Source organism: Haliotis rufescens, unplaced genomic scaffold, assembly GCF_023055435.1.
Source record: "Haliotis rufescens isolate VD_foot unplaced genomic scaffold, xgHalRufe1.0.p SCAF_130, whole genome shotgun sequence".
NCBI lineage: Eukaryota > Metazoa > Mollusca > Gastropoda > Lepetellida > Haliotidae > Haliotis > Haliotis rufescens.
In genome coordinates, this window is record NW_025963814.1 from 352,024 (window position 1) to 379,497 (window position 27,474).

Consider the following 27,474-nt stretch of genomic DNA (forward strand, 5'->3'; position numbering starts at 1 on the left):
TATGCCGCAAACCGTATACAACTTAGCTGTCAGTTTGATGTCGTAAAATATTATCTGATTTGTTATACATTATAAGCACACATTTTACCATGCACGGTGTTTAAGAACATTGTGGACGGAATAAATTAACTCATCGGTGTTTTTTGCAATTATGTTTATCATTACAACAACGCCCACGATATCTATGGAACACCTGCAGTGCCATACAGCATCTCGCGTATCGGAACGTGAAGGCGATTATGACAAATGTCATCCACGGTCGCTTAGTGAGTCGTTTCCTGTCATACGTCTGATGCATCCAAGTTTCTCACTCAATCCTCTGTCACACTTTTCTGTACGGTACATTTAATTCTAATTTGTCCAACAAAGTTATCAGAAAATCTATACTTGTATCAGACCCGTGAAGATTCCGGGGTAGAATAGGTCTTCAGCGACCCATGCTTGTCGTAAAAGGTGACTATGTTTGTCGTAAAAGGCGACTAACGGGATCGGGTGGTCAGGCTTGCTGACTTGGTTGATGTATGTCATCGATCCCAATGCTCATGATATTAATCATTGGATTGTCTGGTCCAGACTCGATTATTCACAGACCGCCGTCATATAGCTGGAATATTGCTGAGTGCGGTGTTAAACAAACCAACCAACCAACTATACTTGTATCAAGATCTGCGACTAACGGGATTGGGTGGTAAGGCTTGCTGACTTGGTTTCGAAGCCAAACAATATAGCAATGTACTTTTCATCGTAACATTTTCTGTCTCTTGGTGAAGATATATTACACATGAACAGATTTTTCAGTCAATTTGTAAAATAACTGAATTTTTAGGCGTTTAATAAATTTCCTACGTGAAAAATTTGCACTTTTTGACTGTAAAAATATAAACACGATAAAATAAACAATGCTCAGGAAAAATATTTACTTTGTGTTGCAAGTCAAAATAATGAATACGAAAATCGCACAATTACCCATCAAGTGACTTATCAAAACTTCGTCACCATTACCGATGCTACCCACAAACATACCTACATTTCCTCATTATTTCCACAACTGTATTTCATTTTGTTGATCAATGTGACCATACGCCCTTATACTATCAATAAAAGTGACAAATGCGCTTACGAATTACGCAGCACAGGTCGCGAACTAGTCTAGATGTCTGCTATGTCATCCGGGTACTCACGGGTAAAAACAATAACAAAGGCAGCAACCAGTCCCGGGGAATTGTTTTAGATCAGTGCCCCTTTTAACCTATTACCTGATCTATTATATCAATATCACATGATGTCCTCAACGTACCGCCCCACTCAATTCCCGACTCTCACAGAGGTATTTTAGTACGCTTCATGTGGTTTGGTTTGGATGCGGCCAGCAGTAGATTTTCATCCGGAGGCAGAAGACCTTTAGCTTTTTTAATTCTTTCAAGGAGAACACGACAATGCTCCATTCGTCACCACTCGCCCCTTTCCGTAACCTGCAAGAAGACTCGTCCCCCTATCGATGAATGCATTCGTCACCACTCACCCCTTTCCGTAACCTGCAAGAAGACTCGTCCCCCTATCGATGAATGCATTCGTCACCACTCGCCCCTTTCCGTAACCTGCAAGAAGACTCGCCCCCCTATCGATGAATGTTATGTGCGAAAATACGACAAACCAATCAGAATGCGCGTATGATTTCAAGTTCTTCGTCAAAGAATCCCTCAGAAATAATTTTTGATTTTACATATGTCTTGCATCTAGAAATATACCCAAGACACAGTTAAATGTGTTCAATTATACTGTATCATTCGGCATGTCCCGATGTGCTTTAAATTGCATCTGAAATATATATAATATATGGGGAAATCAATGTGAACCATTACGCAACGAGTTGACAATTGTTTTAGGTATGCCCGTTTGCGCAAAGATGGAACCAGGTCGCAAAAATGGCCACGATAGGGGCACGAGTCGCTATTCGGCTTGTCCCGGAATAACACGAGTTGGTCACGAATGGACAATGCTCTTGTGTATAGTGAGCACTGGTGGGTATACGCATACAATTAGTTTTGATTTTTTCCCCCAACGCAAATAGGTTACCGCAAGCATGTACTAGCATGTCAACAGGTGAGGTGAGGTGAGATGAAATTGGGTTTAACGTCGCGTCCAAGATTATTGCACTTATATAGCGACGTGCATGCACGTGTATGTGTGTGTGTGGCTGCTTGTACTAGTCCGGACTGATGCCGATTTATAGTGCTAGCTCACTGAGATACCATGCCGCAGTTTAACATGAATACCCCACTCAGACACAGTATACTGACTCCGAGCCGACCAGTCCTTGTTTTAGCCCCTTAATGCCGAGCGCCAGAAAGGGTAACAACAAGTACAATCTTTTAACGTCTTTTTGTATGACGCGGCCCGGGATCGAACCCTGGACCTTCCGCTCTCCGGGCGGACGCTCTACCACAAGACCACGGAGGCGGTCAGCATGTCAACAGACTCGTGCTGTAGTACACAGAGGGGGCGGTCGGGTAGCCTAGTGGTTAAAGCGTTCGCTCGTCACGCCGAAATCCCGTGTTCGATTCCCGACATGGGTACAATGTGTGAAGCCCATTTCTGGTGTCCCCCGCCGTGATATTGCTGGAATATTGCTAAAAGCGGCGTAAAACCATACTCACTATAGTACACAGTATATCTGGTTATAGAAAGTGTTCGTTGTATATATCTGTACGTATGTTTGTAAGCTATTTTATCAATTTGATTAATTCTTTCATTAATTTCGACAGTGTCGTGTTTGAACTGATCGGCAGAACGTACCAACTCACCGTTATTTACAACATGGTCAGATTATCGCTATTGACACCTTGAAACAAACAAATGGAAGCCAACATTTAACACATATCAGCCTATTAACTGTTAAGCGCTGGCTCCCATTTGTCCTTTGCTAATCACCTATCTGCGCCAATAAACTGCTGGCTTCCCTTGTGAAGTTTCCTCCTCTGTTATCTTTATAATTTAAATTGTGTTGTTCTTACAGGTACATTTATCAGATAGAAACGTCACCATGGATAGATATATGAGAAACCTTATTTGTCCAAACGCTGTAAACATACTTTGAGACATATTAAAATGATTAACCTTGGCAAAACTGATCATCAAGGTTGAAATGAAAGTGTCAAATGTTCTTAAAGTGAAACACAGCTCTAGTCTCTGAGAACATGGCATCACAAGTCAGTATCTCGTGATGACTGCCGTGCAACGTCGATACATAGAATGGATGAGACGGTTGATGAAGGCCATAGGCACTTGAGCCCACACTCTGAGGAACGCCTGACGTAGTTCAGCTGCAGTTGTCGGCCTTAGTCGGACGTCATTCAGCCGTGTGCATTTAATTCGGGTCTGAGGGCAGGCCACTGCATGGTTCTGATGCCATCATACTGAAACTCGTCGTTGCGGCGACGAGCCAAATGAGGTATGGCGTGTGGTCTAGAGACTTGATCGATATACCGAGCTGCTGTGACACCATTGCCTCTCCCTGGAACGATGTTCTGGAAGACCACAGGGCCGACCCTCTGTGCAAGACCAATTCCATCCCACACCATGATGCTCGGACCACCCCACGAGTCTCTCTCAACAACACAAGCATCTGAATAACGTTTCCCACGGCGTCGCCAGACTGTCTCTGCCATCTGCTGTACTGTCCACACTAATGTGTGGCTGGTGTGTCTCCATGGTCTGTCGAGCAGTTTCCGCAGCAGTAACAAAGCGATCTTGGAAGATGCTGTCGCACAATCTAACGTCGGGTGGTTACCCTTGGTCTTCCACTACGTGGTGGGTCATGTGTAGTGTTGGTGATCTGGTACCGTTGCTGGAGCCTGTATATGGTCCTTACGTGGACTTGAAATGCATGGGCTACTTGCCGGGCGGTTTGTCCAGCTTGCAATCGTCCAAGGGCTTGGTGTCGCTGATTTCTTGTCAGTCTTGGCATGTGATAGCAATTCAATAACGAAAGAATGTTATCCGATCTGGGTGGATTTTTATAGGGCAAGAAATGGGGGAACGCATGTGCATTTAAATTTGCACGGAACTCACGTGCATCGGGTTACCATGGCCGTTGCTGTTTGAGCGATCGGTTTTATTGTCACCCGCTTTGTTTTTTTATCATCAAATTTGTTTTTTTTCCGGACAAGGTAATGTTAAATGTTAGAAACATTGACAAAACTTACCCAGATATTAAAATGACAATTTTTCATGCAATGTTACTTGGGGTGACGTTTCTTTTGCGGTTCAGTACATATGTTCTGTGCCTCGTAGCATTTAATCACCCGATGAAGGTGTAAGTTTATTTGTTTGTTTGTTGTTTAACGCCGCACTCAACAATATTCCAGCTATATGGCGGCGGTCTGTAAATAATCGAGTCTGAACCAGACAATCCAGTAATTGACATCGTGAGCATTGATCTACGCAATTGTGATCGATGACATGCATCAACCAAGTCAGCGAGCCTGACCACCTGATCCCGATAGTCGCCTCTTAAATAAACAAAATAATGCGATATACACTACACCTTCAATAGGCACCAGCCCTGAAAATGTAGAGGCTAAACCTGTTCCAAACTGTCAACACAGTTGGCAATATTCCAGTTATTTCACAGCAGCCTGCAAATATTCGAGTCCTGAGCTGGCGAACCAATGATCGATAGCATGAGCACGTCCCACGTTTTCGAGGTACGATATGACACGTAATCAGCCAAGACTGATTCTGCTTATCAGTCACGTGGCTTGAAATAAGAGGCAATAAAACACGTTCCTGGTGGTATAGGACTTTGCAAGGACACTCTTATACAACATTACAGCTGCCCTGTAGAGTTCAAACCAGGAAGGATGTTTGACGTCTAACAAATCGCCAAGGAAGATGAAGTCGCGAGGTGGTGTCCGGGGACTAGAGTAACGTGTATCACGCGAGTTTGTTTTGGGATGGTAAACATCCTGTAGAAGGAAAAAACATAATGCAGGATATTTACCATCGCAAAACACACAAAGATTATCCCATGATAGTCATTCTTAAATTACGTTGTCCCAAGACTCTTCTCATCTCTTACATCAGTACCTAAACATTGCGAGTGTTCCAAGAATGTGCGCATTAATACATTACGTTACCAAGTGAGTAATGAGTTTGCTAAGGATCACCACAAAAATATCTAGTTTGCTCTGCAGATAATAACTTTATTGGTTTTCCAAGAATAGATTGAAAATTTACAGCACCTGGCAGCCTTATATATGAGGGACATTTATTGTTCTTAAGTGCATGTCAAAAGATGCTTTGGTTAGCGTCTATTGTGGATTCTAGTACATGTAGTTTCAAATTAGGCTTCTTTGCAAAAGACTTGTTTTGCTCTGGTTCTTATGCTAAATATTTCCTGTGTTCCTAGTTGCTTGCCTAAAGATGGATAATTTCGCGGCCATATTTGATTGAAGGCTGTCTGAATGCATTAATTGATAACAACGACATAAAACATCATGTATATCTCAGAAGCTATACTACTCACAGTGTCATATGTTATACACGTGAGGCGATCTTAACCTGGCTCTGTCGTCTTATGCTCCGAATAAGTGTCTCGGTGGTTGTCAAGGGAAGACCCATGCTTGCCGTAAAAGGTGACTATGCTTGCCGTAAAAGGTGACTATGCTTGTCGTAAAAGGTGACTATGCTTGTCGTAAGAGGCGACTAACGGGATCGGGTGGTCGGGCTCGCTGACTTGGTTGATGCATGTCATCGATCCCAGTTGCGTGGAGCGATGCTCATGATATTTATCACTGGATTGTCCGGTCCAGACTCGATTATTTACAGACCGCCGTCATATAGCTGGAGTATTGCTGAGTGCGGCGTTAAACAACAAACAAACAAACCAAGCCGAGGGAAGACTGTTCCACTCTTGAGAAAGAGTATTGCCGAATTCGTGTAGAGTTTCCATTAGGACAGGGCCTCATGTTAAGACGATCTGCAGCTAGTTCCACATGTGTTTGACAGACATCTGGTGACCGGGCTGGCCATTCCATGCGGAAAATGGTCTCTTGGTCTAAGTAGGCATCAACGGCGCTGTCCCGATGAAGTCGTGCGTTATCGTACACGGGGATGAGTGAGTGACTGTTGTTTTGCGCCGCTTTTAGCAATATTCCAGCAATATCACGGCGGGGGACACCAGAAATGGGCTTCACACATTGTACCCATGTCGGGAATCGAACTCGGGTCTTTGACGTGACGGGTGAAGGCTTTAACCACTAGGCTACCCGACCGCCCTTCATCCCTGAAGCTCACACCTGTCAGCATGCCCCGCGGTAGTACATGGTGATCGGTGCTTCCAGCTCTACAGAACCCACCCCAAATCATGCCTGACCCCGTTCCACATAGCGGCCATGTTCGGCTACGTTGTAATCCTGAAATCTTTTGTCTGAATCTCCTTGTCTATACGTCACACTTGGGCACGAGGGTCTGAAGTCTAGACAGTCACTCGATTCATTAGTGAAAGGTACTAGAGCCTGGTCTAGGGCTGGTCTGTCCAATTGACGTGATCTTCAGCCCGTTTCAAACGCGTCTGCCTGTAATGTCGGATCAGTGGGGTGCGAATCCATGCCCTCCGTGACCGGAACCAGCCTCACGGAGACGATTACGCACTGAGTAGACACGGTAACGCCACTGGCGTTCTGCAGATCATTTCTGAGTGTGGTGGCAGTCACGAAATGATGATGTCTTTCTGCAATCGGGAGAAACTTGTCTTCCCGCTGTGTTGTGGAACGCTGTCGCTGGGAAGCTGATCCAAACGTCTGTTATCGATTCCATGCCCCGCTGATCACACTTCGCTGACAACAAAGACGTTTGCAACGTTGTGTTGACCCAGTTTCAACACTTTGCATCTGCCCTATTCTTCGGTCGTCAAACGATGTCTTTGACGCTGGGGGGACATAAGTGCAGTCAGTTGTTGCAATCCTCAGTGGCAAATGTTGTTGTGCCCTCTGATAATGATGTGCAACGATTCTGTCACGATACATCCAAACACAGGTGCATATCGTGTCAATGACTGCATGCCTCTGTCCGTTCATCGTGATTTTAGTCCTATAGAGGTTACCCAACCATTTGGATATTTCAATCTTTTTTGGTTGGATGATATTTTTTATATCATCAAAACTTGGTCTTAAGCAAACTTTCAGTAGTATATCGGAAAAACGACAATTGCTTACACATTAAAATTGTTTTTACTTTATCAGAAATCGCTTTTCACGCCCGCAAGAGGCATTGCTCTTTGTCAAAGGGAAGCTACTCTAGTCTGCATATATATTATCAGTGATCAGCAATTGTTTGGGGTTTGGCCTGTCATATCGTTACGGGGGGCACGGGGGGCACGGGGGGCCCAGTTGTCTAAGGCGCCGCGATTCGCTGTGCAGAGTTGCGTCCCTTGGGTACGCCAGAAACCTATGATTGTGGGTTCGAATCCCGGTTCGCCCCGATTATGTCTTTAGGTTTGTCAGCACCATACCCGTGCTCGTGGGTTTCACCGAAGTGGTAAACGTCTGAGACCTGCATCACTTCGGGCTTTCCTCCCACATTAAGCTGACACGCCGTGATAAAACTGGAATACTGTACAAAGCGGCGTTAAACCCAACTCACTCACTCACTCACTCATATCGTTACGACTTAGTACAACATGTATCCCGCACACAGGGAAACCCAAATACAGCAGCCAACCCACAGAATGAGGAGGCACGGATGGCTGTGCAGAGTTGCGTCCCTTGGGCACGCCAGAAACCTATGATTGTGGGTTCGAATCGCGGTTCGCCCCTATTATGGTTCTAGGTTTGTCAGCACCATATCGATCCGTGTCCCTGGGTTTCACCAAAGTGGTAAACGCCTGAGACCTGCATCACTTCGAGCTTTCCTCCCATATTAAGCTGACATGCGTGATATAATTGGAATAATGCTCAAAACAGCGTTAAAACACAACACACTCACTCACTCTCATCCAAATGTACCTTTAACGCTGGACAGATAATATTTGGTGAGACGCTAATAATAACCCAGAAAACAGTGTTAAACGTATACTCACTCACTCGAGGGTTGTGGGGTATTTTCGTGGCCAAAGCGTTTGCTAATCGTCTAAGATGCCGCGATTCGCTTTGCAGAGTTGCGTCCCTTGGGCACGACAGAAACCTATGATTGTGGGTTCGAATCCCGGTTCGCCCCAATTATGTTTCTAGGTTTGTCAGCACCATACCCGTACTCGTGGGTTTCACCAAAGTGGTAAACGTCTGAGACCTGCATCACTTCGGGCTTTCCTTCCACATTAAGCTGACACGCCGCGATATAACTGGAATATTGTTACACTCACTCACTCACTCACTCACTCATTACAATCAAACATGGAACTGGTCCCTCTAGTGTCCGCACATTCTTTTTTTATTTCAATATGAACTTGGTAAAAATGTACATTGAGACATTCACTATTGTACACCTCACATCACTTGGATATATTTCTCACCATAGAAATGTACATGAAAAAGCAGACTTTGTTTGACCTTTACTGTAACGAACGAACTGCAAACGCAATACAATAAATGTGACACATCCGGATCTCCATATCCTTGTAAAACAGAATTTGAAACTCTTGCTCACATGTGGCCCGTGCAGATTTCCGTAGACTTGTTATCCCCAATCCTTATGACCCGCTTATTGACTGCCGTACCTCGTCGACTCGGGGCTGGACCAGGAAGGGCAAAATGGCGGTGAGTGGTAGGAGTCGAAATCAAGGCAAGAATTTTGGAAACATGTTTAGCCGTCTTCAGGAAGTTCTAGCCCCTCCAAAATTAGTTGTAGTGGATAAACGAACAATCGAGAAATCATGGAAAATGATGGACAAAGTTGTGAAACTGTGTCAGCATTCGAGGATGAATTTAAGGAACAGCCCTCCATTCATCCTGGATATTCTGCCCGACACCTATCAGCATTTGCGTTTGATCTGCTCAAAGCATGACGACAAACTACAAACGCTCAACGAGTGTGAATATTTTAGAATATTCATTGAAAATTTAATGAGCAAATGCAAAAACACTATCAAGCTATTTCGCGAAGGAAGAGACAAAATCTTCGATGAGAATTCTCACTTCCGACGCAACCTGACAAAGCTGTCACTGGTGTTTTCGCACATGCTTGCGGAGTTAAAGGCGATCTACCCTCCTCCTTCTGGAACCTATGCAGGGGAGACGTTTAGGATTACTAAAAGTGATGCTGCAGACTGGTGGAGACGGTCATTCGGTGACAAGTGAGTACACATAACATCACACAACAACACCTGTTGTGTCTGTGTCTTAACGTTGAAAGAGTTAATTAACTCCCTGTCCATTGTTTTGAAAACCCACCACTTGCAAATCGTACTGTAAACAGAACTTGGTAATTACCGAAGTTTGTGTAGATTCATGTATTGCTCTTCAGAAGAGACATGCAAAATCAGTGAAGCGACAGCGACAATGTCGCCAGGCCTATTAACGTTGGAAGCTGCTTCCGAAGTGCAGTCTTGCCGCATATTGGTTCAAACTATATAACTTTGCATGTGACTAACATTAGTAGAATACAGATGCAGTGTATTAACACTGTGGCTGTTAAAGATACACAAAGTGGCAAATACGTACGTATCACAAATATAACCTAACGAATAAGAATGGTTATTTATGAATATTATTTTTGCTTATGTATAATATAGGAGCAATAATAAAATATACACTGTATATTAAAAAATACAGCTGTGCAGGGGGTGCGCATTATACACACAGTTTTGACTATTATTCCGCAGCAAATGTTACTGTTAACACATAACACCGAAAGTAGCATGTCAACAAATCTTTTCTGAAGAAACAAGATAGTTATCGTATTGCACTATCTGTTTACAAAAAGTGTTCATTGAGTATCTGGCTTTATGTTTTTAATCTTATTTATTGATTTTTTTAAAACTTTCATTCAATATTGTTTACACTTACATTTCTGCAAATTTGTTTGTGAAATGATTGGCAGATCGCACCAACTCGTCTTTATTTACAGTTACCACAAACGGATTACCGCAATTGACACCTTGAAACGAACCTTTTTTGTCAGAGAATGGATACATATATGAAAACTGCCATACTTTGGCTCATAAAGAGTCATACATGTTGTTCTTTGACTGTACAGTAAACTACAGTTATAACAAACTCAAAGGGACCACTAATTTTAGTTCGTTATAACTGTAGTTCATTATAAGCAAATATACAGCAAATGGACGGGATCAAAACACATTTTGTTATATTCGTCAGTTCATTATTATCGTGTTCGTTAGGAACATAGTTTACTGTATATATGCTTCGTTACCAAAATAGCAGGTCGGTGGGAAGGATTCATGTCTCCATCACCAGCAAACCTCAACTACACTAGGGTGGTCGGGTAGCCTAGTGGTTAAAGCGTTTGCTCGTCACGCCGAAGACCCGGGTTCGGTTCCTGACATGGGTACAATGTGTGAAGCCCATTTCTGGTGTCCCCCGCCGTGATATTGCTGGAATATTGCTAAAAAAGCGGCGTAAACCAAAACTCACTCACTCACTAACTCAGCTACACCAACTGCCTTAATTTCTAACACTGCCCAACATCAGAAGGTCATTCTGATTGACCAAGTCTCAAACATCATAAAAGCCGTTCAAAAGTCATGACTGCGAAAGTGTTCCAAACTAAGGAGGTCCTGAGATACTTAAGATTTTCTGGCTTAGTACCGTATTCGACATAATAAGCACCCAGGGCGCTCTCAAAATAAGAAATATGGGTCTCTTGTTAGAATATTATTTTGGTGAAAAACAACAGAGTTGAAAGATCGTAAATTTTGTGGTTTATGCTGACAGCCTGAAATGTTTATATATGACAGATGTATTTTTCCAGAATTTAACTTCCCATAATTAAGGATGCATATAACACACGCATTATACAAGAATAAATAAGTCTTGTGTACATTGATCTATCAGAAGGGGTGCTAATTGGGATTGTTCACTAGCCAATATATTAGCAAATATTGTCGTGAGCGCTTGTTAGAGCGGGGCGCTTATTACGTCGAATATGGTATTTTAACCAAGAGACCTGAATCTTTACTGGACATGAGAGTTAAGACAGGAGTTTTTGAATCACACCCTTATCCTCGTGCTATAGCAACACTTCCTTCAACACGCTATATCTTAATGAGCATTATGACGTCATTTTGAAACCATTTTTTTACGCTTGTTAAAAACTGGGAAAAGGCAAATTATATTTTTCTTTAGTTCTTATGAACAAGTCCAAAGCCCATGTCTATTTGGTCTCGTATGCTCAGATAGTAATCGTCGATATGATAATAGTGAACTCTACTGAAAATGATGCTCAGAGATATACTGAAGGGGACCCGTGAAGATCCGGGGTAGAATAGGTCTTCAGCAACCCATGCTTGCCGTAAAAGGTGACTATGCTTGTCGTAAAAGGCGACTAACAGGATCGGGTGGTCAGGCTCGCTGACTTGGTTGATGCATGCCATCGATCCCATTGATCGATGCTCATGATATCAATCACTGGATTGTCTGGTCCAGTCATGATTATTTTACAGACCGCCATCATATAGCTGGAATATTGCTGAGAGCGTTAAACAACAAACCAACCAACCAAACCAATATACTGAGGCTAGTAGACTCAAAAGTTTATGTGGTTGTAAAGGGGAGAGTGTGTAGGTGGAAACAGTTGTTTTTGGTTTTAGTGGGAGAGGTCGGGGAGCCTAGTGGTTAAAGCGTTTGCTCGTCACGCTGAAGACCCAGGTTCGATTCCCGACATGGGTACAATGTGTGAAGCCCATTTCTGGCGTCCCCTGCCGTGATATTGCTGGAATATTGCTAAAAGCGGCGTAAAACCATACACACTCACTGATTTTAGTGAAGAAGACATCAACTGTAGCCTTGGGCTGGCTATCGATATTCATCTTAGAGCCAGCCCTATTGTAGCCCCATAGTTCTGTGACTTAATCTGTTTGGGATCATTTGTTTCATTAGTCCGAGACTTGTTTTAGGTAGTATTGAATTTCGACACCCTTGAAGATCTGGGGTCGAATAGGTCTTCAGCAACCCATGCTTGCCGTAAAAGGTGACTATGATTGTCGTAACAGGCGACTAACGGGATGGGGTGGTCAGGCTCGCTGACTTGGTTGATGCATGTCATTGTATCCAAATTATGTGGATAGATGCTCATGATGTCAATCACTGGGTTGACTGGTCCAGACCTGATTATTTACAGACCATTGTCATATAACTGGAATGTTGCTGAGTGCGGCGTGTTGAAGATCCGGGGTCGAATAGGTCTTCAACAACCCATGCTTGCCGTAAAAGGTGACCATGATTGTCGTAACTTGGTTGATACATGATATCGTATCCAAATTATGTGGATAGATGCTCATGATGTCAATCACTGGGTTGACTGGTCCAGACCTGATTATTTACAGACCATTGTCATATAACTGGAATGTTGCTGAGTGCCGCGTTAAACAACAAACAAACAAATATTAAACTTGAAATGTTCATGGCACCGACTGAGCATGCTGAGAGTCATTGTCAGACGGCCCTGTGTGTATGTTTATGATTAATAGTCAGGGATGGTAATAAACTCATAACCTAACAAGCAAACAATAGATAATTTACAGCAAGTGTCAATAAACTAAGAGCCCCAATGGGCTAGTAGAATTATAATTTGATTAGCCTGAGGTAATTTCTACTAGCCTCGGGCCTATGGGCAAGTATTCATGTTCATCCCTGATGATCGACTTCATCAGCCAATCAATGATGGATAATTTATCGTGGGTGAATGTTGACAAGATGGCAGAAATTCATGATCATGCTTTGTGTATTGGTTTCCTTGTCATGTTACCATGGTTACCTCAGCTCTCCGTAACCTTTCATAAAGAGTATTTTTTCTTTAGTTTGTCATCATAACTGTTTACTTATATGTATCGGTTTGGAAATAGATACTGAATATATATTGCTTGTTTGTTTGTTGTGTAATGCTGCACTCAGCAGTATTCCAGCTATTTAAGATTGAATGACCACACACTTGTTTTCCGTCTCCACAACTTCTGGTTTTATCAGCAAATTAAATGTTTTGCTGAATTTGCATGTCTTAATTTCTCGAGAGTAACAATTATTTTATAAGATTTCTGTATATGATGCAGTCGGAAGCAAATGCTTTTATTTATGCGTTTTATGCATTATGTGACTTTCATTACGAGCCTATGGCGATCATTATTCATATTTTTTATTCCTAAAATATATTTAATAAATGTCCACACGTGTCTCATAATCGTTTTATCATATTGTCCCATTCTTTATATCAATTATATATAATCGAATTTACAGACATAATTTTCATTAACCATAGTGAGTAAAACTTTCATCGTCACATCGGCATTATTTCAGCCATAACAAAAATAAATGTAGAAATTCCAGTGTGAACTGCGCCATTCATGATGTAGAGACCACTTTTTTGCAGCTGTGTTTGTTCAGCCCTCACAGTAAACTGGAGCATTTCTCAATAATCTCACTAAAGGCAGATCTTTTACATGGTACAAGACCCGTGAAGATGCGGGGTAGAATAGATCTTCAGCAACCCATGCTTGCCGTAAAAGACGACTATGCTTGTCGTAAGAGGCGACTAACAAGATCGGGTACACAACCTCGCTGACTTGGTTGATTGTATCCCAATTGCGTGGATCGATGCTCATGATGTCAATCACTGGATTGTCTGGTCAGACTTGATTATTTACAGACCGCTGTCATATAGCTGGAATATTGCTGAGTGCGGCGTTAAACAACAAACAAACAAAACTCTGATACAATACCTCTCCGCATTAACACGCTGCACTCAGCAATATTCCAGCTATATGACGGCAGTCTGTAAATAATAGTCTGGACCAGACAATCCAGTGATTAATATCATGAGCATCGATCCACGCAATTGGGATCGATGGCATGCATCAACCAGGTCAGCGAGCCTGACCATCCGATCCTGTTAGTCGCCTTTTACGACAAGCATAAGTCACCTTTTACGGCAAGCATGGGTTGCTGAAGACCTATTCTACCACCCGATCCCGTCAGTCGCCCCTTACAAGCCTAGTTGCAGATCTGATTGTAGTGAAATTGATAAGTCAAGAGTTTCTGAGCAAATAGGCTTTGCATTATGTTAAAGCTTGCCAAAGGTTCCTCTTTGGAGAACCTCATTTTCCTATCTATAAGTTTATCACATGAATAACACTATCAATTATTAGACCGCCTCCGTGGTCTAATGGTAGAGCGTCCGCCCGGAGAGCGGAAGGACGGGGTTCGATCCCCGGCCGCGTCATACCAAAAGACGTTAAAAGATGGTACTTGTTGTTACCCTTTCTGGCGCTCGGCATTAAGGGGCTAACACAAGGACTGGTCGGCTCGAAGTCAGTATACTGTGTCTGAGTGGGGTATTCATGTTAAACTGCGGCATGGTATCTCAGTGAGCTAGCACTATAAATCGGCATCAGTCCGGACTAGTACAAGCAGCCACACACACACACACACACACACACACATGCATGCACGTCGCTATATAAGTGCAATAATCTTGGACGCGACGTTAAACCCAATTTCACCTCACCTCACCTCACCTATCAATTATTAACATGTATCTAGTGGGCTGTTGGTTACATGGCTCGACTCTGTCCTCAAAGATCCCCTCTCAGTGGAAGCATTGAGGCGTGCCAGTCATGACTAAGATATTAGGAGTGTGTGAACGTCAGTATTGTCCATGACGATTTCACTGTGACTCTAGACTGGATGTCACATAACAAATTGCATCATTTGGGGTATGTGCTTCGTCATGACCGACATATCTTATTATTCACCTCGTATACATTATCAAAAATAAATAATTTGTGTACTTTTGTTGTGATAACCTCCTTATACTCTGTGTATGCTCAAAGCACTAATAGATTAGTGTGCTTCTCGGGCGCTTGAAGCTCAACATTCACATAGCCATCTCATCCTACCGGGTACCCATTTATGCTGTTGGGAGAGACGTACCGTATTCGACGTAATAAGCGCCCACAGCGATATTTGCTAATACATTGGCTAGTGAACAATCCCAATTAGCACCCCTTCCGATTGATCAATGTACAAAAGACTTATTTATACGCATCTAATACGCAATCATGTTATGTGCACTCTTAATTATGGGCAATTAAAATCTGGAAAAAATATCTGTCGTATGTTAACATTTCAGGCTGTCAGCATAAACCATGAAATTAATCTTTCAACTCTGTTTTTTTTTCCCAAAATAATATTCTAATAAGAGCCTCCTATTTCTAATTTTGAGAGCGCCCTGGGTGCTTATTTACGTTTGGAAGTGCCACAGAGCTTTTGGCAGTGTCTGGAAGGTTTAAGGAGTTTCACAGAGCTTTTAGTAGTGTCAGAGCCTTTAGCAGTATCACAAAGCTTTTGGCAGTGTCTGGCAGCTTTTAGCAGTGTCTGGGAGCTTTGACAGTGCCTGGAGCTCTTAGCAGTGTCACAGAGCTTACAACAGTTTCATATGGTGTTTAGCAGTGTCACATGGTGTTTAGCAGTGTCACATGGTGTTTAGCAGTGTCACAGCAAGATCATGACCTGCTACAGCAATGTGGTTACATTATGTCCATGGTGTTGAGCCAGTGTCATATGGTGTTTAGCAGTGTCACATGGTGTTTAGCAGTGTCATATGGTGTTTAGCAGTGTCACATGGTGTTTAGCAGTGTCATATGGTGTTTAGCAGTGTCACATGGTGTTTAGCAGTGTCATATGGTGTTTAGCAGTGTCCCAGCAAGATCATGACCTGCTACAGCAATGTGGTTACATTATGTCCATGGTGTTGAGCCAGTGTCATATGGTGTTTAGCAGTGTCACAGAGCTTATAACAGTGTCACATGGTGTTTAGCAGTGTCACAGAGCTTATTACAGTGTCACATGGTGTTTAGAAGTGTCACAGCAAGATCATGACCTGCTACAGCAATGTGGTTACATTATGTCCATGGTGTTTAGCAGTGTCACATGGTGTTTAGCAGTGTCACATGGTGTTTAGCAGTGTCACATGGTGTTTAGCAGTGTCACATGGTGTTTAGCAGTGTCACATGGTGTTTAGAAGTGTCACAGCAAGATCATGACCTGCTACAGCAATGTGGTTACATTATGTCCATGGTGTCGAACCAGTGTCATGTCTGACAACAGTCACTGATATATCTGGTCTCTCACATTCCCATGAAACTTCCAAACTGAATTGGAGCCAACACAATTTCAATTTCAAAGTAAGCCTGACACGTGTGATGAACACACATAAATTTGGTGGTTGTAATTGTAGCCTGTTTCACTGTGGAGGAAATCGGCCATTACTAGCCATTATGTGATAGGTCAGCTGTCGTCACGGCGACAGGAAGCTCGGCATGGAACACAAGTGGTGTGGCTAGTAGTTTACACTTTGACACAGAGCCAGATGGAATGGACCCAGCTCTGCCTCAAGTAGCCAGTGATGTAGACAGGGAAATATACCACCAAGCACCTTGACGTTCAAACTTGAAAGCAGCATTTGTGTTTAATGAATATGAAAGAAATTGTGTCATTGACATTGAAAAACAGAGTGTGTAATAGGGTGATATTTATGGGTTTGGTTGGTTGGTTGGTTGTTTAACGCCGCACTCAGCAATATTCCAGCTATATGACAGCGGTCTGTAAATAATCGAGTCTGTTCCAGACAATCCAGTGATTAATATCATGAGCATCGATCCACGCAATTGGGATCAATGACATGCATCAACCAAGTCATTGAGCCTGACCATTCGATCCCGTTAGTCGCCTTTTACGACAAGCATAGTCACCTTTTACAGCAAGCATGGGTTGCTGAAGACCTATTCTACCCCGGAATCTTCACGGGTCAATAATTATGGGAGCAATTGTTTAAACATCTTCCTGAAGCAAGGGAGTTAACTGACTGTAAAAGTCCAGTTTCCACCCTTGCCAAACTAGGCTGGAATTATGGAGTTACATTTTGGCTGGACTTACGAGTCTATGCATAGTCCAAGGAAAATCGTGTAACGAACTAGACATCCGGTTCATAAACAAAATGGATTTCAACATGCAGGTTTCGGTCGACAGATATTTTGCAAATCTTTTCATATTTTTAATCAAGGTGCTCAAGTGATTTGATGCACTTTGCGGTGTAAGACCTGTTTTATTTCAATATAGATCATGATTATTGATCAGATCATCTTGACTGGGCGCTGCCATGGATTTTGAAGCAAATGTAAGTGATATGAGAGATGGAATCTGATTGGTCAATAGGAGGAACATAGAAGGGACATATCTTGTAATAGCCATTGATGACACTACGATCGAGCCAGGAAATTCCAGACCAGTTCGGCAAGGGTGGAAACTGGACTTTTATAGTCAGTTAATGCCCTTGCTTCAGGAAGATGTTGTTTAAAATGTGACCAGATTGTTAAAAGATTGTGCCAGGATGGCAGGCTGTGTAGGAAACGTTAAGAGTCTGATTCCTTGAACTTATCTTTTGGCATCGCGTTTGACACAAGGCCTGTGTTAAGATTGGTCTTAGCAAACCATGCTTTGTTCCAGTCAATAAAGCAATCTTTATGGTGTATCTGTCTGTCGCTAGAGGTGTGCCGTATTACCGGTATACCATGATTTGAAACACTAATGAATGTGTATCACAATACCTTTGGAAAATACCAGTATATTGAGTTCTTTCAAAATCATGCATATTTTCATCTTGTTGGCAAAGTTTACATAAGTGACAAGTCGAAATGAAATTCAGAAATTAGCAAATGATTTCTCTGATCGTGAAGAGGAAACTATTCCCGACCAGCTTCCTGTATAATGTGTCTATTAATGCGTAGTGGCCACATCAACCTGTCAGATGACTACAAAGTTGTCAATGTGTGTGTGTAGGGGTGTGGGGGGGGGGGGGGGGGGCTGTGGAGAGGGAAGTCCAATGTTTGGGTTATTTTATTAGGTCCATGAAGTACAGATGAAGAAACACATGCAATACATGTTGGTATGGATCGCAACACACACATGAATTGTCAACACGGATGGTAACCTATTACATTTTAGAGTCATGATCATCTTAGTGCTAAAGGATGGACTATTTGCTATTCTGGGGGGGGGGGGGGGGGGGGGGGATTTTGTATCAAGATTACCTATTTTTCAGCTACAGCTGAAACAACAGATATTTTTTTGATTTAAAACGATGAGCCTGAATTTTTTTATATTCTAAAAAAAATAAAAATAATTATTTGTGGCAGGCAATTCTTTTTTTCCCAACATTGCTGAAGCATGAATATTTTGTTTAAGAACTTTCGGGGACAATCGATTGTTTTTGATAAAATGCCAGGCTCTTCCCACCAATATGAAATGGTCTGTCCCTGAATGAGATCGCTTTGTGGAATGAGATCATAAGGTCATTTACTTTGTAATGGTCCAGTAAAGGGTTTTACCATTTGAGTTTACAGTGCTAGAGGACTTGTCAGTATGTTGTCAGTATGTTGTCAGTATGCTGTCAGTATGCTGTCAGTATGCTGTCAGCATGTTGTCAGCATGTTGTCAGGATGTTGTCAGGATGTTGTCAGCATGTTGTCAGTATGTTGTCAGTATGTTGTCAGCATGTTGTCAGTATGCTGTCAGTATGTTGTCAGTATGTTGTCAGCGTGTTGTCAGTGTGTTGTCAGCATGCTGTCAGTATGTTGTCAGTATGCTGTCAGTATGCTGTCAGTATGTTGTCAGTATGCTGTCAGCATGTTGTCAGTATGTTGTCAGTGTGTTGTGAGTATGTTGTCAGTGTGTTGTGAGTGTGTTGTCAGTATGCTGTCAGTATGTTGTCAGTATGTTGTCAGTATGTTGTCAGTATGCTGTCAGCATGTTGTCAGTATGTTGTCAGTGTGTTGTGAGTATGTTGTCAGGGATGCCCCAGTGGTAGTATGGGTGAACTGATTCATACTCAGGTTATGCATTCTCCTCTCAAATATTTCCTGTCCACCATACCAGGCCATTGGCTTCACAATTAGTTTCTTTAATAGGAACTTGTCCACTGAAAAGCACAATGTTTCCTTCTAGAAAGATTGCTTTGAAAGTAGGGCAATATATCTGTATGTAACACACTTCCTTACTGTACTAGTTTGAATACACTTGAAGAAGGCTTGAATATTTCGACTATGAAATTGCCTTTAGTTTGAATCTGCCTTGTAAACACTTTCGATTTGATAAATTTCCTAGAACCAGTAGGGCGGTCGGGTAGCCTAGTGGTTAAAGCGTTCGCTCGTCACGCCAAAGACCCGGGTTTGATTCCCAACATGGGTACAATGTGTGAAGCCCATTTCTGGTATCCCCCGCCGATATATTGCTGGAATATTGCTAAAAGCTGCGTAAAACCACACTCACTCACTCACTCACTCACTCACTCACTCACTCACTCACTCACTCACTCACTCGCTCACTCACTCACTCACTCACTCACTCACTCACTCACTCAGAACCAGTGTTTCCATTCAGTTCTAAATTTGTTAGTTCACTGGGCCAGCAGCACTTAATATCACAGGTACATTCAATATATTGGTCATTTAAGAAGTGACCTTCACTTTGTGTGGGTTCATTGGAGTATGAGCCTTCATAGAGTGAGGGCCAAACTGTATGAACGTCGGAGCTTGCGAGGTCTGGGTTGCTCCACATGCTGGCATATGTAGGGTTAACCAGATTCTGAATGGAAGAAGACTAATTGCAGGTGACCTGCAGAGTAATATTATGAATGGCTGCTTGTACTTGTAGCAGTATTTGGGTCAATGACAGCAACCACTCCGCTACAGCCATTTGCACAATCACATCCCGAGCTGGATGACCCACCTATGCAGGGCAGGTCAGGCTGCATGTTCATGTCTGTCCCGGGAAGTACTGCTTGTATTACCCAGATGGGACTGTAGGGTCCTACACATGTTCATGTCTGTCCCGGGAAGTACTGCTTGTATTACCCAGATGGAACTGTAGGGTCCTACACATGTTCATGTCTGTCCCGGGAAGTACTGCTTGTATTGCCCAGATGGGACTGTAGGGTCCTACACATGTTCATGTCTGTCCCGGGAAGTACTGCTTGTATTACCCAGATGGGACTGTAGGGTCCTACACATGTTCATGTCTGTCCCAGGAAGTATTGCTTGTATTGCCCAGATGGGACTGTAGGGTCCTACACATGTTCATGTCTGTCCCGGGAAGTACTGCTTGTATTAGTTACCCAGATGGGACTGTAGGGTCCTACACATGTTCATGTCTGTCCCAGGAAGTATTGCTTGTATTGCCCAGATGGGACTGTAGGGTCCTACACATGTTCATGTCTGTCCCGGGAAGTACTGCTTGTATTAGTTACCCAGATGGGACTGTAGTGTCCTACACATGTTCATGTCTGTCCCGGGAAGTATTGCTTGTATTGCCCAGATGGGACTGTAGGGTCCTACACATGTTCATGTCTGTCCCGGGAAGTATTGCTTGTATTGCCCAGATGGGACTGTAGGGTCCTACACATGTTCATGTCTGTCCCGGGAAGTATTGCTTGTATTGCCCAGATGGGACTGTAGGGTCCTACACATGTTCATGTCTGTCTCGGGAAGTATTGCTTGTATTAGTTACCCAGATGGGACTGTAGGGTCCTACACATGTTCATGTCTGCCCCGGGAAGTATTGCTTGTATTGCCCAGATGGGACTGTAGGGTCCTACACATGTTCATGTCTGTCCCGGGAAGTATTGCTTGTATTGCCCAGATGGGACTGTAGGGTCCTACAAATGTTCATGTCTGTCCCGGGAAGTATTGCCTATATTGCCCAGATGGGACTGTAGGGTCCTACACATGTTCATGTCTGTCCGGGGAAGTATTGCTTGTATTGCCCAGATGGGACTGTAGGGTCCTACACATGTTCATGTCTGTCCCGGGAAGTATTGCTTGTATTGCCCAGATGGGACTGTAGGGTCCTACACATGTTCATGTCTGTCCCGGGAAGTATTGCTTGTATTACCCAGATGGGACTGTAGGGTCCTACACATGTTCATGTCTGTCTCGGGAAGTATTGCTTGTATTAGTTACCCAGATGGGACTGTAGGGTCCTACACATGTTCATGTCTGCCCCGGGAAGTATTGCTTGTATTGCCCAGATGGGACTGTAGGGTTCTACACATGTTCATGTCTGTCGGGAAGTATTGCTTGTATTAGTTGCCCAGATGGGACTGTAGGGTCCTACACATGTTCATGTCTGTCCCGGGAAGTATTGCTTGTATTGCCCAGATGGGACTGTAGGGTCCTACACATGTTCATATCTGTCCTGGGAAGTATTGCTTGTATTGCCCAGATGGGACTGTAGGGTCCTACACATGTTCATGTCTGTCCCGGGAAGTATTGCTTGTATTGCCCAGATGGGACTGTAGGGTCCTACACATGTTCATGTCTGTCCGGGAAAGTATTGCTTGTATTGCCCAGATGGGACTGTAGGGTCCTACACATGTTCATGTCTGTCCCGGGAAGTATTGCTTGTATTGCCCAGATGGGACTGTAGGGTCCTACACATGTTCATGTCTGTCCCGGGAAGTATTGCTTGTATTGCCCAGATGGGACTGTAGGGTCCTACACATGTTCATGTCTGTCCCGGGAAGTATTGCTTGTATTGCCCAGATGGGACTGTAGGGTCCTACACATGTTCATGTCTGTCCCGGGAAGTATTGCTTGTATTGCCCAGATGGGACTGTAGGGTCCTACACATGTTCATGTCTGTCCCGGGAAGTATTGCTTGTATTGCCCAGATGGGACTGTAGGGTCCTGCACATGTTCATGTCTGTCCCGGGAAGTATTGCTTGTATTAGTTACCCAGATGGGACTGTAGGGTCCTACACATGTTCATGTCTGTCCCGGGAAGTATTGCTTGTATTGCCCAGATGGGACTGCAGGGTCCTGCACATGTTCATGTCTGTCCGGGGAAGTATTGCTTGTATTACCCAGATGGGACTGTAGGGTCCTACACATGTTCACGTCTGTCTCTGGAAGTATTGCTTGTATTGCCCAGATGGGACTGTAGGGTCCTACACATGTTCATGTCTGTCCCGGGAAGTATTGCTTGTATTACCCAGATGGGACTGTAGGGTCCTACACATGTTCATGTCTGTCCCAGGAAGTATTGCTTGTATTGCCCAGATGGGACTGTAGGGTCCTACACATGTTCATGTCTGCCTCTGGAAGTATTGCTTGTATTAGTTACCCAGATGGGACTGTAGGGTCCTACACATGTTCATGTCTGTCCCAGGAAGTATTGCTTGTATTGCCCAGATGGGACTGTAGGGTCCTACACATGTTCATGTCTGTCCCGGGAAGTATTGCTTGTATTACCCAGATGGGACTGTCAGAGCCTACACATGTTCATGTCTGTCTCTGGAAGTATTGCTTGTATTGCCCAGATGGGACTGTAGGGTCCTACACATGTTCATGTCTGTCCCGGGAAGTATTGCTTGTATTGCCCAGATGGGACTGTAGGGTCCTACACATGTTCATGTCTGTCCCAGGAAGTATTGCTTGTATTAGTTACCCAGATGGGACTGTAGGGTCCTACACATGTTCATGTCTGTCCCGGGAAGTATTGCTTGTATTGCCCAGATGGGACTGTAGGGTCCTACACATGTTCATGTCTGTCCCGGGAAGTATTGCTTGTATTGCCCAGATGGGACTGTAGGGTCCTACACATGTTCATGTCTGTCCCAGGAAGTATTGCTTGTATCATGTGTATTGCCCAGATGGGACTGTAGGGTCCTACACATGTTCATGTCTGCCCCGGGAAGTATTGCTTGTATTGCCCAGATGGGACTGTAGGGTCCTACACATGTTCATGTCTGTCCCGGGAAGTATTGCTTGTATCATGTGTATTGCCCAGATGGGACTGTAGGGTCCTACACATGTTCATGTCTCCCGGGAAGTATTGCTTGTATTGCCCAGATGGGACTGTAGGGCCCTACACATGTTCATGTCTGTCCCGGGAAGTATTGCTTGCATTGCCCAGATGGGACTGTAGGGTCCTACACATGTTCATGTCTGTCCCGGGAAGTATTGCTTGTATCATGTGTATTGCCCAGATGGGACTGTAGGGTCCTACACATGTTCATGTCTCCCGGGAAGTATTGCTTGTATTGCCCAGATGGGACTGTAGGGCCCTACACATGTTCATGTCTGTCCCGGGAAGTATTGCTTGCATTGCCCAGATGGGACTGTAGGGTCCTACACATGTTCATGTCTGTCCCGGGAAGTATTGCTTGTATCATGTGTATTGCCCAGATGGGACTGTAGGGTCCTACACATGTTCATGTCTCCTGGGAAGTATTGCTTGTATTGCCCAGATGGGACTGTAGGGTCCTACACATGTTCATGTCTGTCCCGGGAAGTATTGCTTGCATTGCCCAGATGGGACTGTAGGGTCCTACACATGTTCATGTCTGTCCCAGGAAGTATTGCTTGTATTGCCCAGATGGGACTGTAGGGTCCTACACATGTTCATGTCTGTCCCGGGAAGTATTGCTTGCATTGCCCAGATGGGACTGTAGGGTCCTACACATGTTCATGTCTGTCCCAGGAAGTATTGCTTGTATCATGTGTATTGCCCAGATGGGACTGTAGGGTCCTACACATGTTCATGTCTGTCCCGGGAAGTATTGCTTGTATTGCCCAGATGGGACTGTAGGGTCCTACACATGTTCATGTCTGTCCCAGGAAGTTTTGCTTGCATTGCCAAGAGTACAATTTTTAAAGAAAAATATGAGTTTGTCTTTATTTTTGAGTGGGAAATAGTGCAGATTTTACTGCAGAAATTTGTAATTTTAGGTGCAGAATTTTGATAATTCTATCGCAGAATGTGTCTGGGCCTGCTGTATGTCTTTGAGCAATTGCAGTAGACACAGAATGTTATCAGTGATAGTGTTTAGAAAATAATTTTTAAACCCAACAAGATGGTTGGGCAGGTGACCTATAAGTGATGCCTGCCCGTCTTCAAAGTTTCCTGCCCACATTCAGACATTATAAATATTGAAAAATTGCCTCTAAAAGGGACAAATCGCTTCTTGAAATAATGCAATAAATCACTTGAGAGTCTAAAAGGAGTCATTAAGCTCAATTTTAAGTAGTCATGAAATTATCTGCCAGACAGTCGGGCAGGTGGAGGAAAATTTCATGCAGCCTTACAGAAAAGTATCAAGGCACAGGCAGGTGGGCAGGTAGGCAGGCAGGCAGGCAGTCAGGCGGTCAGGTGGGCAGGTGGGCAGGCGAACAGATGGGCAGTCGGGCAGGTGGGCAGATGGGCAGGTGGGCAGGCGAACAGATGGGCAGGTGGTCAGGTGGGCAGGCGGGCAGGTGGTCAGTAGGGCAGTCGGTCCGGCGGGCAGGCGGGCAGGTGGGCAGGGGAACTGACGGTCAAGCGGTCAGATGGGCAGGCGGGCAGGTGGGCAAGCGGTCAGGTGGGCAGGCGGGCAGTTGGTCAGAAGGGCAGTCGGTCCGGCGGGCAGGCGGGCAGGTGGGCAGGGAAACTGGCGGTCAGATGGGCAGGCGGGCAGGTGGTCAGATGGGCGGCCGGGCAGATGGGCAGGCGGGCAGGCGGTCAGATGGGCAGGTGGTCAGGCGGTCAGGCGGTCAGATGGGCAGGCGGGCAGGCGTGCAGGTGGTCAGATGGGCAGGTGGTCAGATGGGCAGGTGGTCAGATGGTCAGATGGGCAGGTGGTCAGGCGGTCAGATGGGCAGGCGGGCAGGCGGTCAGATGGGCAGGTGGTCAGGCGGTCAGATGGGCAGGCGGGCAGGCGGTCAGATGGGCAGGTGGTCAGGCGGTCAGATGGGCAGGCGGGCAGGCGTGCAGGTGGTCAGATGGGCAGGTGGTCAGATGGTCAGATGGGCAGGTGGTCAGGCGGTCAGATGGGCAGGCGGGCAGGTGGTCAGATGGGCAGGTGGTCAGATGGGCAGGCGTGCAGGTGGTCAGATGGGCAGGTGGTCAGGCGGTCAGATGGGCAGGCGGGCAGGCGGTCAGATGGTCAGGCGGTCAGATGGGCAGGCGGGCAGGCGGTCAGATGGGCAGGTGGTCAGGCGGTCAGATGGGCAGGCGGGCAGGCGTGCAGGTGGTCAGATGGGCAGGTGGTCAGATGGGCAGGTGGTCAGGCGGTCAGATGGGCAGGCGTGCAGGTGGTCAGATGGGCAGGTGGTCAGATGGGCAGGCGTGCAGGTGGTCAGATGGGCAGGTGGTCAGGCATGCAGGTGGTCAGGTGGGCATATGGGCAGTCGGGCAGGCGGTCAGGCAGGCAAGTGGGTGTCATTTCGGACACTGATCAGTGACACCCGACAGAAGGGACGAGTAGCAGGCTGCTATTGTTTCCCCATCCCTGTGTAGGAATCTGGAAGAAGCCCGTGGAAGGAAACTCGGACACATGTTTCAAACATACAACAGCAATAGCAATGTAGGATATAAACAGTTTGTTTTAGAATAAAGAAGTGTTTTCAGAGCATGGGGCATGAGAGGTATTTTCCAGTTTCTGCCAACGCTGTTATTCATTCATAGTTTGTGAAAGATGCAGGTTGTTTGTGAGCGGGAGACAGGAAGTGAGGTGTGTGTGTTGAGTCTATTGCCACTCATTACCCTGCTGCTAACGATGCTGGTGTGGGGGTGGGTATGGCAGGACGCCCATCCCTCCTACTTCACGCAGACAGAGACAAAGCTGTACATCCTCGTCAGTTAATGGAGGCAATTGCCATAACAGCAAGCTTACTGTTTATGAGAGATGAGAATGGGTGGGGAGGTTGTAGTTAACAGCTAGACTAATGCTTCCCAAAATATAGGATGTTGATAGAAACAAGTAACTCCTCTTAAATTAAAAAGCAGCCCCAGCGAGATGGGAGATTGCTTAAGTAAAATCCAGACTTGCTTCATTTAGGCCTTTTGCATTACTATTACAGAAAGGGCTGGGGGGAAGGGAAAATAATATGGTTCAGGGACTGCGGGACAGACTAGTTAACAGCTGATATTGTGGAATAGTGTACTGTTCTGTCTTGATGTGGTTGGTTTGGTTTGTTGTTTAACGCCGCACTCAGCAATATTCCAGCTATATGTTAGCGGTCTGAAAATAATAGAGTCTGGACCAGACAATCCAGTGATTGACATCATGAGCATCGATCCATGCAATTGGGATCGATGACATGCATCAACCAAGTCAGCTAGCTTGACCACCCGATCCCGTTAGTCACCTCTTACAACAAGCAGGTGTGGGTAGGGGGTGGTGTAGTGTGAGAGAGGAGGGTCGCTGTAAACAGCTGATATTGTGGAATAGTGTACCAGTGTTGGCTGAAGAGCGCGTTTTTGCGTCTTGGACGCACAAAAATAAGTTTGAACGCACCTGCGTAACATGTGTGGGTCTCGTGGACGCGGTGACTGGGGCTATATTATTTCATATCGAATTGACACTGTTATCGTAAATCAAAGACGTACGTTTTTGCGTAAAGGTATTTGTTGCCAAACAAGACAGCGAAGCATGTTGATTAACACTTCCGTTTGCTAAACCAAACCAGTTTCATTATTCTCTCCCTTTTTATGACAAATACCCAAACCGGTTTCTTGACCTATATCTATTGTCGGTTTTACATGTATTAATTTTCGGTATGGCCAATCAGTTGCCACATATTAAGCAAGTCGGATATAGTCGTAATTAATTTAGCTTGCTGATTGGTCGAAAATATCCTGACCTTGTGTCAAACTAAAAATAGCCAGGCACATCAAGGGTATACTTCAGAACGTGGTAACAGTGACCCGCGAAATCGAGCGACCGTGTAGGATGATACGCTATGTTATCGCGGTAGTTAATTTATAATGGATCGTAGTGGGGCACGCTTACAAACTTATTAAATATGTGATTCACAAAATGTTTGTTGTTCATTGGATTGATTGATGCTGATTTTCTTTACCGAGTTCGGTAAACAAAGTACTTGTCATTGGTGAATCTTACCGCAGTAAGTAAGGCTGTGTGGATTATATGGTATATCACTTCCTGTTTTGAATTTTGCATACGACCGAGGTTTGGTCAAGGGACTTCGTTTGAACAAATGGGTTCTTTTTCTAATCAATTTTGAAAGGAGGAAGGGGTAATTCCACTTCAAAAACATCCGAGGAACTGTCATAAAAAATGTTATCGAGTGTACAAGTAGCCGTGACATTCCGCAACGAGTCCTGTATTCGATCATGCGATGAAATATATCGTGCTTAGATTTGCATAAGTAAACAGTCGACAGGTTGTGTGGATTACGAGATTTATCAATACCGCGATACTGTATATGATAAAGAATGAATGCGAACACTTGAATGTACAATGATGTAA

General features: G+C 44.5%; 1 protein-coding gene across 4 annotated transcripts in view; it reads left to right on the top strand.

Moving 5' to 3' along the window:
- The first annotated feature begins 8,721 nt into the window (after nucleotides 1-8,721).
- The window catches only part of LOC124116549 (E3 ubiquitin-protein ligase CBL-B-like), a 58,536-nt gene continuing 39,783 nt past the window's right edge, over nucleotides 8,722-27,474 (top strand). For all 4 annotated transcript variants that reach the window (XM_048394876.1, XM_048394877.1, XM_048394879.1 and 1 more), the window contains exon 1: nucleotides 8,722-9,292. In XM_048394876.1, coding sequence (XP_048250833.1) covers nucleotides 8,751-9,292 — 542 coding nt within the window. In that variant the 5' untranslated portion in view covers nucleotides 8,722-8,750. The remainder of the gene's footprint in view (nucleotides 9,293-27,474) is intronic.